The sequence below is a fragment of the Chiloscyllium plagiosum genome, unplaced genomic scaffold (genome assembly GCF_037043375.1).
Source record: "Chiloscyllium plagiosum isolate Xiang-an unplaced genomic scaffold, Cpla_swu_hap1 HiC_scaffold_3, whole genome shotgun sequence".
Lineage (NCBI taxonomy): Eukaryota > Metazoa > Chordata > Chondrichthyes > Orectolobiformes > Hemiscylliidae > Chiloscyllium > Chiloscyllium plagiosum.
Window position 1 is genome coordinate 19413224 of NW_028270141.1, and position 14094 is coordinate 19427317.

General features: G+C 39.8%; 1 protein-coding gene and 1 long non-coding RNA gene across 4 annotated transcripts in view; one reads left to right on the forward strand and one right to left on the reverse strand.

The window, feature by feature from the left end:
* Window positions 1–14094, forward strand: part of LOC148150529 (uncharacterized) — a 75991-nt gene that overhangs the window by 32851 nt on the left and 29046 nt on the right. The gene's annotated exons all lie outside the window — the stretch shown is intronic.
* The window catches only part of LOC122541331 (grainyhead-like protein 1 homolog), a 122740-nt gene that overhangs the window by 11036 nt on the left and 97610 nt on the right, over window positions 1–14094 (reverse strand). For all 3 annotated transcript variants that reach the window (XM_043678020.2, XM_043678014.2, XM_043678006.2), the window contains 4 exons: window positions 11776–11863; window positions 9691–9818; window positions 8164–8201; window positions 1110–1195 (listed from right to left, as the gene is read on the reverse strand). In XM_043678020.2, coding sequence (XP_043533955.2) covers window positions 1110–1195; window positions 8164–8201; window positions 9691–9818; window positions 11776–11863 — 340 coding nt within the window. The remainder of the gene's footprint in view (window positions 1–1109; window positions 1196–8163; window positions 8202–9690; window positions 9819–11775; window positions 11864–14094) is intronic.

A 14094-nucleotide genomic window follows, 5' to 3' on the forward strand; every position in this document is an offset into this window, starting at 1 on the left:
AACTGCAGGAGTTTGCAAGTGGAACTAACCTAGGAAATTCACCAGTCTGCCTGATTCCAGAATTGGGCCATCAGAAAGTACCAGTCTGGCCAAAGAAGCTATCAGTGCTGACATATGGCACAGGAATTCAAGAATGCATGAAAAAGCCAAGTCAAATGAAGATAACAAAACAAATAATAAAGGAAATTGGACCATACACAATTAGCGTAAGCAAATAAAACTTGTTTGAGAAATAGCTGTAGAGATTGTACAAAACAAAGTGAAGGATGAAGGAATATCTTTAGTGGCTTGCACTTTTCATACACCAGTGTGTTAAGGGGACTGTTTACACCCACATCAGGTTGAAACTTCATGCCATGAGTTTTACTTCTCAGTCCATCAGATAATAGTGATTATATATGATACTCACAAATTCACAAAAAGTACCTTTTATTCTTTATATAGGAACCAAGAATAAACAAAAATCAGCTACTTGCTAGAAGTAATCGGATTTTAGATAATTAAAAACTCCTGACTGAACATGACTACATAGAAATGGCCCTTTCTTTAATGTTACCACTTTTGCTTCTTCCTCAAATCTCCTACCCTTTCATTATATTGGATCCACATATTCTTGTCATTAAGCTGGGCTTCTTGTTGCACAATAATGTAAGAGACATATTACATCACAACGATTTATCTCCCTCGCTATAAGAAATGTAATTCAAATTTTACTTAATACAGCCAATTGAGTTTCTGAACCCACAGGAAAACAGATCTCAAACGGTGCTCTTCAACCTCCCAAATGAATTAAATCTCGTTCTAGCCAACGTTTTGTGGCATGCTTGATTTTTTTTGAAGTTAAAAGGATGCTTAGACCTCCCTTCCTCAACCAACATATGGCAAAAAATAATGTTCACTGTGGTAAATCCTCCCATTGCATGCCAACACAAACAAATATCACTAATTAGTGGAAGCCTTTTTCGTCTTCCCAAACATTACTTTTACATGATCTACAGAAAATTCACATAGCTGTCTCTTCTTCCCCCTCCCTAATACTATTCTTGTTGGAATACTGGAGCTAGGCTCTTAGCATGGCTCCACATCTCCAGCCTACCAGAAATATTTACCTTTATTTGGTTCTTCTATCCTGAGGATCTTATTGGGTGAAACAAAATCATCTTCAGGCAGGAACGACAGCCTTTTGAGCCCTGATCTGAAAGATTAGTTGCATGTTCAGAAGTCCAGTGGTAAATTGCTACTCATTAGGAATTAAAGTTTCGTAAAGAATTACATTTACTTTTATGGGTTATCAAAATTGCAATTTTCATAGTTTGGAATGTATAAAAACATTGAAGTCGTGGGTTCGCTTGCTGAGCTGGTGTGTTTTTCTGCAAATGTTTCACTCGGTGACATCATCAATGCATCCTTGCCAAGGTGTTAGAGCTCTGTCCCACCTGGGATTTATATGCCTTTGTTTGATGGTACTTCCAGTTCTGTATCTGAGTGGTTTGTATACGGGGTCCAGTTCAATGTGTCTAATGATTGAGTTCCGGTTGAAGTGCCAGGCTTCAAGGAATTCTCTGACATGTCACCTTTGCCAAAAAACACACTGGCTCAGTGAATGAATCCACAACTTCGTTCACAACCCGAGCAGATTGCTGAAAATTGATTACAAATGGCATGTGTGTATGCACAGTCATAAAAGCCATTCAAAGAACTGGGAGTGATGCGAAAAATGGTAAAATATGGTGACAGTTGTGAAAGATGGCATAGGCTTGATACATGAGCCATTTCTAATGCTCTCAAAGGTTCATAATAGCCTGGCCCTGCCTGAGACTTTGCTCAAATTCACAGTTGGTTTGATGTTCGGACATATCCTGCATCCTTGATTCAGCCTTCCTTCTGAATTGTGAACCTAAAAATGCATTCAGTACTATTAGCTTCCCCAGCTTGGCCCTTCAGAAATTACTTTTTCCTGTTCACCTTTGGCCATTACAGGCGCATATAGAGAACAGCAAGGAGCAAAAATACCTTAAACCAGAAATTCCTTTGGTGTTGGTAATCTGAGGTACTAGAAAAACCCAGTGGGTAGAAGTGACTATTACTTCAAGATGAACAGTTGCTTTTTCATGGTCACCTGTGTCACCAGTAAAGTACCATTCACAGAAGCAATGTGTATGGCAGAGAGGACAGCCCCTATCTAATAAATATGAATATAGAGCAGAGGTTGGTAATAACTTCTTAATTATAGAAAGTGCAGTTTTAATGTTAGTATCTATTGGAAAATGTTTGTATCAGTTACTATCATCAGCAATATCTAGCACATTGTATAGTAAACTGAGTTTGTATAAATGGCAGAGTGAGAATCCATGTCAATTATGTACACGAAGATTAGTCTTCATGAATAGATGGTTAAAAAAATCCAAGAATGTCAGGGTGCAAGTAAGAGGATTAGATCAGATTGTCACAGTGTGGAAACAGGCCCTTTGACCCAACCAGTCCACACCGACTGTCCGAAGAGTAACCTACCCAGACCCATTTCCCTCTGACTAATGCACCTAACACTATGGGCAATTTAGCATGGCCAATTCACCTGACCTGCACATCTTTGGACTGTGGGAGGAAACGGAACAAACCCACGCAGACACAGGGAGAATGTGCAAACTCCACACAGACAGTCACCCGAGGCTGGAATCGAACTGGGATCCTGGTGCTGTGAGGCTGCAGTGCTAACCACTGAGCCACCGTTCAATATGCTTAGGCTTATCCGTGGCTTTGACTCCATCTTCAACCCCCTGTTCCAGGAACCAATTCAGTTAAGCATCCATGTACAGTCTTTAATGCAAGTACATCTTTTCTTACATATCGAAATCAAAACTGCACACAGCATTCCAAGCATGGCCTCACCTGTACAACTAGCAAGACTTATTTACTCCTGAATTCTAATCCCCTTGCAATACAGGCTAATGTGAATTCCCTTGCAATATAGGCAAAAGTTCCTTATATGCGCTCATTTTAACTCCCGAACATCAAATTTACACACCTTAAGCCTTTTAAACCATGTTCTACTCTTCTATTCTTACAACCAAAGAGACCATCTCCACATTTCCTTATGTTATACTCCATCTATCCTCTTGTTTAACTTGCCTTTGGCTCTTTGCAGCTAGTGGCCTCTGAACAGTTTGCATTCCCACCTAGCTTCACGTCATCAGCAAACCTAGATACATCGCTCTCTCTCTCATCATCTAAATCATTAATAAGAATCACAAGTTATAACTATTTTAAAAAATAGGATTGTCTAATGCAAGTATAAAAAGAAATTGCTGGTGCAGGTGGTCACCATTGGAAGAGTCACCAGCAATCAACACAAACAGTGAATTCGGCTTCAAGTTCCACATATCTTTGCAATACGGCCATATCCTGCTTGAATATTGTGGCAGTTATTAGGTAGTAGTAGTTAAACATACATTTCTCTAACTAAATAATGAGGCCCACTGCTGAGAGCATAACATGTTGCAGCTGAAAAGTAGGGTGGGAGGTCAACTTTTACAGTCAGTAAATGTAAAAGCACAATTCCTGAGCCTGGAAAAATGAGGTGGTCTGACACATGGCTTGAAGTTTGCACTGTGATTTACTGCTTCTATTATGGAAAAACATGCTGTGTGTTTTATCTTTCCAAATGGTACCTTAAGTGCAAGAGATTTCTTTACAAAGTGATAGCATCACAAAGTATTTTGGACAAACATGGGAAGAAGGAAACTCAAGAGACTATTGCTTAGATAATTGAATCATTGAGGAAACTTGTCATGTAAAGTTTTGTACAGTTACAATTAAAGTTAGAGAAATTCCTACTGAATATCTTACTGTTTTAAAGCAACTCCTCTCAACGACTGCTTTTGCTAACTGCTGCATCTGTCATACAGACCAAAAAGCCAAACAAATTGTCAACCTCTCATGAGGGCTTGAGAGAGGAACTGACGAAAATAGACTGGAAGCAGAGCCTAGCGGGGAAGACAGTAGAGCAAAAATGGCAGGAGTTTGTGGGTAAAATTGAGGACACTGTACAGAGGTTCATCCCCAAGAAGAGAAAGATTATCCGGGGAGGGATTAGACAGCCATGGCTGACAAAGGAAGTCAGGAAATCTATCAAAGAAAAAGAGAGATCCTATAAAGTGGCCAAGAGTACTGGGAAATCAGAAGATTGGGAAGGCTACAAAAACAAACAGAGGATAACAAAGAGAGAAATAAGGAAGGAGAGGATCAAATATGAAGGTAGGCTAGCCAGTAATATTAGAAATGATAGTAAAAGTTTCTTTCAATACATAAGAAACAAACGACAGGTAAGAGTAGACATTGGGCCACTTCAAATTGATGCTGGAAGCCTAGTGATGGGAGATAAGGATATAACAGGAGAACTTAATAAGTACTTTGCGTCAGTCTTCACAGTGGAAAACATGAGTAATATCCCAACAATTAAAGGGAGTCAGGGGGCTGAGTTGAGTATGGTTGCCATTACAAAAGAGAAAGTGCTAGAAAAGCTAAAAGGTCTTAAAATTGATAAATCTCCAGGCCCCGATCGGCTACATCCTAGAGTTCTGAGGGAGGTGGCTGTGGAAATAGCGGAGGCGTTGGTTGAGATCTTTCAAAAGTCACTGGAGTCAGGGAAAGTCCCGGATGATTGGAAGATCGCTGTTTTAACCCCCTTGTTCAAGAAAGGATCAAGGCAAAAGATGGAAAATTATAGGCCAATTAGCCTAACCTCGGTTGTTGGTAAAATTCTAGAATCCATCATTAAGGATGAGGTTTCTAAATTCTTGGAAGAGCAGGGTCGGATTAGAATAAGTCAACATGGATTTAGTAAGGGGAGGTCGTGCCTGACAAACCTGTTGGAGTTCTTTAAAGAGGTGACAAGTAGGTTAGACCAGGGAAACCCAGTGGATGTTATCTACCTAGACTTCCAAAAGGCTTTTGATAAGGTGCCACACGGGAGGCTGCTGAGCAAGGTGAGGGCCCATGGTGTTCCAGGTGAGCTACTGGTATGGATTGAGGATTGGCTGTCTGACAGAAGGCAGAGAGTTGGGATAAAAGGTTCTTTTTCGGAATGGCAGCCGGTGACAAGCGGTGTCCCGCAGGGTTCAGTGTTGGGGCCGCAGCTGTTCGCATTATATATTAATGATCTGGATGAAGGGACTGGGAGCATTCTAGCAAAGTTTGCCGATGATACAAAGTTAGGTGGACAGGCAGGTAGTACTGAGGAAGTGGGGAGGCTGCAGAAGGATCTAGACATTTTGGAGGAGTGGCCCAGGAAATGGCTGATGGAATTCAATGTGAGCAAATGCGAGGTCTTGCACTTTGGAAAAAAGAATAGAAGCATGGACTACTTTCTAAACGGTGAGAAAATTCGTAAAGCCAAAGTACAGAGGGATCTGGGAGTGCTAGTTGAGGATTCTCTAAAGGTAAACATGCAGGTTGAGTCCGTGATTAAGAAGGCGAATACAATGTTGTCAATTATCTCAAGAGGGTTGGAATATAAAAGCACTGTTGTGGTTCTGAGACTTTATAAAGCTCTGGTTAGGCCCCATTTGGAGTACTGTGTCCAGTTTTGGTCCCCACACCTCAGGAAGGACATACTAGCACTGGAGTGTGTCCAGCGGAGATTCACACGGATGATCCCTGGAATGGTAGGTTTAACATATGAGAAACGGCTGAGGATCCTGGGATTGTATTCATTGGAGTTTAGAAGATTAAGGGGAGATCTAATAGAAACTTACAAGATAATACATGGCTTGGAGAGGGTGGACGCTAGGAAATTGTTTCCGTTAGGTGAGGAGACTAGGACCCGTGGACACAGCCTTAGAATTAGAGGGGGTAAATTCAGAACAGAAATGCGGAGACATTTCTTCAGCCAGAGAGTGGTGGGCCTGTGGAATTCATTGCCACAGAGTGCAGTGGAGGTTGGGACGCTAAATGTCTTCAAGGCAGAAATTGATAAATTCTTGATGTCACAAGGAATTAAGGGCTACGGGGAGAATGCGGGTAAGTGGAGTTGAAATGCCCATCAGCCATGATTGAATGGCGGAGTGGACTCGATAGGCCGAATGGCCTTACTTCCGTTCCTATGTCTTATGGTCTTATGGTCTTATAACTTTGCTTTCCTAGTTCTCAATTCTTTTTCTCTTTCGTGTGAATGTAAGAGTTTAAGAACAGCCTACAGCTTTACAACTCTGCTGCATCACTTGCTTGATTGGCAACATTTGGAAATAAAATCTAAACCTGTTTATCTAGTTCCAGATACATGATCAGAATGAAAAATAGAGAAGATTCAGTATAAATGTTTCAAACATTGCAATGCCCACTTATAAGTACAATATTCCTACATCTTTAAATCAGCATCACAAATGAGAACTACTTAAATTTACAAACAGTTAGAAGACTGAAAAGGAGAAAATTAAGTTATGATCTTCATAAAACTGGTTGGTAAACCTGTTAGGGGTACTTGTGCATTGCTTCAAATCTATCTGATCTGCACTATAATCCTCAGCCAGTGCTCAATCTATACTATTTTTAATCCTTTCAATGTTCCCATTTTTATTTCTCTCACATCTGATTCGTGCTGGGGCAGGTTTCTGTAAGAGCTATTGATTAAGGTAATGGTTTTGGGTGGGTTAATGATGGAGAGTGTCTTAAGGTTCACTCATTCTAACAATGTCACACAGTTTTGGGTGGAAAAAAGGAACATCTAGCTTGAGATCTCAATAAACAGAGGTGTCATTTTTGACTCCTGATAACGTTCTATATTATCATCAGCCTGTTCAGACATGCTATGGCACACATCTGAGGCAGTTAGGTCTTGAGCCTATAGCTACGAGTCCAGAGGTAGGAGCACTATCACTGTATCTCAAGATCCACTCCTGATAGTTTTAGTTTTTGATTTTAACTAGCCAATAGAACTTGTACCTATTACCATCACACAATAAACTACATCTTAAGAAAATTACATTTTCTCATTAAGATTCACTAGTAGTTCATCCACTGCCACTGTTATAGTCACAGAGATGTACAGCATGGAAACAGATCCTTCGGTCCAACTCATCCATGCCAACTAGATGCCGTAATAAATCTAGTCCCATTTACCAGCATTTGACCCATATCCTTCTAAATCCTTCCTGTTCATACACCCATTCAGCACTGACTTTGTCTCTCTTCCTCCTTTTTAAAGTGCTGTTGTTTTGATTTTTTGCTTTCCCAAAATTCTAAAACAATGCAACAGGTTATAAAACAGCAATTACTACTCCCAGAAATCAGCTCCAACACTGAAAATACCTCAAAAATAAAAGAATAGCACTTTCAGCCACAGATTTTCCATGCCCACCATCTTGGATTACCCAGAAACCTTTAACCAAATAAGCTCTTTGATACAGTGCAGAAAGGAGGATTGGTGACAGCATTCCACCCCAGCCATTAGCTGGTATACACCAAATTCCAAATGTACACAGCAAATACAACATGTACACAGCAAATACAACATGTACACAGCAAATATCACATGTACACAGCAAATACAACATGTACACAGCAAATACAACATGTACACAGCAAATACAACATGTACACAGCAAATACAACATGTCAGCTGGTAGCATGGTGTAAAGTACACAGATGTAATAAAAGATATTTTAGTTGCATTACTTAATTAGGAAGGATTTTTAAAATTTGATGTATTTGTTGTCTGCTAAGCAATGTATCAGATTTAAAACAGAGATGAGGAGAAATTCCTTCTCTCAAAGAATCACGAATCTGTGGAATTCACTGCCTCAGAATGCCAGTGTCTGAAGTAAATTTAAGGAGGAGATAGACAGATTTGTAATGAGTAATGGGGTGAAGGGTTACAAAGAGTGGGAAGGAAAGCGGAGTTAAGACTGAGGTGAGATCAGCCATGATCACATTAAATGGTGGAGCAAGGTTGAGGGGATGCAGCTTCTAGTTCTGATGGTGCTTCGTTTAATCTATGTTGAAGTTAGCTTGTTACCAAGTCTGAAAATTGGGAAATATTTTCTTTGGTTATTTTGGTCGGTTGGGATAATATCTCTTAAAGTTATGGACCCCTTCAAGGATCATTACAATACTGGCATGAAGTTTAAAATTTAAAAAGGATCAAAATTAAACAAAGATCAAACCTACCCCTCGCCTTCAAGCTCATCAGCTCCAACAGGGAATCCCTGTGAAAAGATAGAGTTGAAGACAAAATCACAACTGTAAGAAATTTAATGTCTACTTCCACCAAACAATCCATGACTGCACAATTAACTAAATAAAAGATCGACGAGATTGCAACAACCACAGCCTACAACATAGTACCTTTAACATAAAAAAAACCTGAGGTATTTCACAGCAGCATTATAAAAACAGTAAATTACAAAGAGTAATTAGGTTAGATAACAAAGCATTTGGGCAACAAGATACATGTTAAGCAGTTCAATAGAGGGAAAAGAAGTGAAGAGGTGTAGAAACAAAATCCTAGATCTTAGTCCTAAGCCACTGAACATACTGTTCCAATGGTGAAGTATTTAAAATTGGGGATATTTAAATGGCTGGTGTTGGAAGAGCAATGAGATCTTGAAGCATTGTAGGCTTGGGGGATAAGCTAAGGCTATGGAGGAACTTGAAAACAAGGGTGAGAATTCTAAAGTGGAGGTATTACTTTACTGGGAGATAAAGTAGGTAAGCAAGCACTGGATTGGATGGGTAAGTTTTGGATGACCTCAAAGTTATGGACATTAGAAACTGATCCACAGTATTTTGGAGGAGTGATGCCCAGCAGTGGCAAAAGTTAATGAAGGTTTAAGCAGCAGACAAGAAGAGTAGTGGAGTTGAGGTGGGGGAAATGTGGAGGTAGTAATTGACAGTTCTCATGATGGCATGGATGTGTGTTCCAAGCTCATCTCAAGATTAAAAAACACCAAAACTGCAAACAATCTTAACGATCTCAAACAGTTGCCCCAGAGATGGATGGAATCAATGGCTGGGGAATGGATTCTGTTGGGGGTATTGAAGATAATGACTTTAGCTTTCCCAATATTTAGCTGGAGGAAATTTCTATTTATCCAATACCAGATCTCTGATAACCTGTTTGCAAATTTAGAGAATTGGGAGGGTTCAGAAACATTGAAGTGAGTTAAGGCTGGATATTATCAGCATTTATGTGGAAATTGTTGCTGTCTATTCAGATGATGTTGCTAAAGGGCTACATGCAGATAACATTAGGTTGATTTGAGAAGTGGACTTCAACTGATTTTAAGTGCCCTCAAAGTAGTGTAAATAAATGATGTAGTTTTAGACAAAATAATTTTCTTTTTACGTTTGGGAATATCACAAAACAGAATACACGATCAATTAAAAATGGCAAATTCTACATGCAAATATTAATTGTGAGCAATATTTATAGATGAAACATGGACCACTAACATTCAACTCTTCTTTTATCAAAAACATATTGTTTATACCCCATTATAGAGAGAATGTCAGAAGCCATTCTATGCTATTTGCCTTGAAAAAGTAAGGTGTGCTGTGATGTGGTCAGGTAATGCATTGTGTTAGTACAGTGCTAGAATTGCTTCATTCTGGTGTAGCGCAGTCACAAAACCACCACAGAACCGTACAGAAGAGACCCATCAAATAAGCTTATATCAAGCTGAAGGTGAGACGTACATGAACAGCTCGTTGCTGGACATCAGGGATGAAAAGAACTGGTTGGGTGACGAGGTCAGGAATGGACTTGAAGATCGTGGCCTCCATCTGCTTGAAGTTGGGGATCAGCTGTAATTTTTGGTCCTGGACTGAAAATAGGAATCACAGAATGAGAATATTAAAAAAGGATTGTGCAACGGCTGAAGTGATGATTTGCAATGTTTCAGATTTGATCCATTATCTATTGAAAGTGACAGTGGTTGAATGTTTTAAAACTATAAAATCAACTGGCAAATTTGAAGTCTTCATGATTAAATATTGGCTACTGCCATTCCATGAACATCACTGGTCATTACTCAAACGTTAGGCAAAAGTGAGGACACCTAAAGAGCTTTTGCCTGAAACATCAATTTTCCTGCTCCTCAGATGCTGCCTCACCTGCTGTACTTTTCCAGCACCACTCTAACCATTACTCAAAAGTTGGTTGGTGATAAGATTGTATCTGTAAAAGGCCTTCTTATAAATAATAGGAATTTCCTTATCTTTGGACCATCACATTTTTGAAACTTATGTACAAGAATTGAAATGCCAGCTACACTCATCACTTATACAATAACCTCCATAAATGAAATATTCAAAATCACTAATTATTCCAAATGGTACAGAAACCAAAGATATCAGGAGAGCTTTAATAGACAAAAGGGGGTGGGTCTGGGTGTGATCAGGGAAGTAAATTCCCACCAAGAAATGACATCGGATCAGAATCCTGAAAATATCCCATCCACTTCCATGTTTCATCCAGAGAAATTTGAAGGCAAGTGGGGAACTTATATGCAGCTTTCGATTAAGTCACTTAAATATTTTAAGTAGTAATTACAAGTAATTCTTCTATAACGCGATAGTTGCATTCATGTACAACACTGCATTACAGAAAAGTTGCACTTAAAGTGTTGGTGATGTAATCACATTGTAGCCAACAGACGTTTTAAAAGTTCACGCTTTTTCAGTTCGACAATGGTGTTACAGCGAATTCACGTTAACAAAATGCGTGTTATAGCAGAACGACCTGTAATTACTATTTTAACCAAGGGTTCAGGTCTAACAGCCTCTGCACCTCTTCAATAAGCTTTCAATGACTTGCCAGGCTCACTGAAGTGACTGCACAGTGGAAAGAACTTCTTTAGCAAAACTGACAAGCTGGTAAATTTCCAAGCAATGAAACTGAAGAACTCTAGTCCTGGCCATGAGAGGGGTTGCTGTTCACAGCACTCCTTCCCAATGCATGACCGGCTGCTGATTGTCAACTTCTTGTAAGTCGCTTCCTCTGTAAAAGCACTTCACTAATCTTCAGCTTATTCTCCACTACTGACCTTCATGACAGTAGCTTATTCAGGCTTTACCTTTTGAAACAGCAGGAGAAGCACTAACAGGAATTTTCTCGGTCATGTGCACATGGCAGTGGTCACATAGATCCAAGTGAAAGGAGGTGAAACTCCAATCACAAGGTCCACGGGCAGAGAATCAATTTTCATGTTATGTCTGAACACCAATGCTCCAGGAGTTAGAGATAAATTTGGGGCAGCCTTTCCAGGCCTCCTCTCCACCACTGAGGTGCTGTGGCCTCAAAAGCCCAAATGCTGGGGAGCCTGTATAACTCACAATGCGGTACCTTTAATTCGAAACTTTTGCTTTGACAAATTTGACATGACATCACGACCTCTCTCTGATAAGCCACAAACATGGTGACTGGCTGTTCATGTTATTCAGAGCTCTGGGAAAACCAACTGAAATGCCTATAGATTCCTGCCCCAATGCCCATTTCAGCAGGGACCCCATTTTTAGGGAACTTTATCCTATGTTTCAAAGACTTGAAAAATGCAGCAAATCTAAATAATGTTAATTTGAAAAAAGGTATTCACAAAATTCACAGGATTTTGTTATCAGAATGCTGATAAATGTCACTCTTCTTAAAACAAAAATCAAAATTAAATTAATCTCTACATGAATCAGTAATGTCAAAAATCTGTCATCAGATGCAACATCATTTTTTATAATATTTACACATAGTCTGCAGGTTTTGTATTCTTTATATACTTAAGTACTCACAGGTATTTAAATGAGAACTGCCATCATTAGATTTGGACTTTTTACGAGATTGCTTTCGCTCCTCATCACGTATCTTGCGTTCAGCACCCTGCAAATCAATGTCAGGTGGAAGAAAATGCATAATTTTATTCCAAAGATTAATTGCATTAGAGAAAACAAGCATTCCATCAGGATGTCTGTATAACCTGGCCATCAGTATTGCTCCTTGTATATGTCCCTTATCAGGGGTTCGGTCAGCAACACCATTAGCGCAGCACAATGAAGGAACCTTCATCCCACTGGAGATATTTGTAACTAAGTACTGGTTAAGTTTTCATTGCATGAGAGTCCCTAGCATTGTAGTAGTTAGCAAAATATTACACCAGCAAGCAAATAAGAAGGTAATATACCCATGTCATGTACTGTAATAATATTCAATGCTTGCATTGAGAAATCTAGCTCTAGATTACTGAACACTTTCAAAGAAACTTGGGGAGAGGGAAATGACTCACTTTTGTGGTATGTCTAAGGAAAAGGCAAAGGCACTAATTGGTGAATACCTTAATCAAATGGGAGAAAATGTAACTTTGGACACCAATGTAAGATGGGTGCGATCGGATCAGCTGCACATTTTACACCTCACCATTTCTGCATTTCTATTGACTACAATCAACCTAAAGAATGACAATCATATTCAGCTTTGAGCTGGTAGCTGGTGGTTTGTGTAGCTTGCTGCTATTAATCGTCCTTTCTAAAATTATTTTTAAATCAATCTGTTCAAACACATTATGGCACATTTCCATGAGAATTGGAATTTGAATATGGATCTTCTGGCCCAGAGTTAGGGACACTACCACTATATCATAAGAGCCTCTAAAGGCTTGTCTAATTATTAGGGATAGAAGATGGACCACTTGAGTTAATTGTCTTATATAACAAAGAGCAACATATTGCAGGAAGCAATGGGTACAATTAACATCGCCATCTGGCATAACTGCAATTTACGCCACACACACTCATGACTGTGTGGCCAAATTCAGCTCTAACTCCATTCACAAACTTGCTGATGACACCACTGTAGTGGGTCGGACCTCAAACAACGACCAGACAGAATACAAAAAAGGGATAGGCAGATTAGTGACATGGGGTAAAGACAGCAATCTCTCCCTTAATGTCAGTAAAATGAAGGAGCTGGTCATCGACTTCAGGAAGTGGTGGAGAACACGTCCCTGTCTGTATCAATGGTACTGAGGTGGTCAAGAGCTTCACATTCCCAGGAGTAAATATCACCAACAATCGATACTGGTTGGTGGTACAATCAAGCACAGTAGTTCCGGATGCTGCCGGAACTGCTGTGCTTTTCCAGCACCACTCTAATCTAGACTCTGGTTTCCAGCATCTGCAGTCATTGTACCACCAGGTAAAAACAATCAAGAAAGCACACCAATGCCTTCATTTCCTCAGAGGGCGAAGGAAATTCGGCATGTCCAGATTCATCACAGCTTGCTATGACAATTGCTCTGCCCAAGAAAGCAAGAAGTTACAGGGAGTTGTGAACAGCTTTCCCTCCATTGAGTTTGTCTGCATTTCCTGTTGTCTCGAGAAAACAGTTAACATAATCAATGACCCCTCCCAACTCGATTATACTCTCTTGCCGGGCAAAAGATACAAAAGTTTGTAAACAAGTACCAAAACATTTAAGGACAGCTTCTTCTCTGCTGTTACCAGACTTTTGAACTGACCTCTCATATGTTAAGAGTTGATCTTTCTCTGTACCTTCTCTGTAACTGTAACACTATATTTTGCATTCTGGTCTATTACCCTGTGGCCTTATCCAAGATATGATTTGTCTGGTTAGCATGCAAAACAATACTTTTCACTGTATCTCAGTGACAATAATAAATCAAATCAAATTAAACCAAATCAACCATCAGGAGCCAGTTATGTCAGGTCTATCTCCATCAAAACCTTGTGCACGACTAACTGATTATCCACCCAGTGACTGTATGGCATCATCAGGTTTGGTGGTCCTAATACAACTTCAACACCAACTTTACAATATTTTCAATAGGTAAAATTTTCTTCTAAATAATACCAAATTTGACTCTGAGGCTGTTACTCAAACAAGGTTGGCATTTACAGTCATAGAGTCATAGAGATGTACAGCATGGAAAGAGACCCTTCGGTCCAACCCGTCCATGCCGACCAGATATCCCAACCCAATCTAGTCCCACCTGTCAGCACCTAGCCCATATCCCTCCAAACCCTTCCTATTCAATATCCATCCAAATGCCTCTTAAACATTGCAATTGTACCAGCCTCCACCACTTCCTCTGGCAG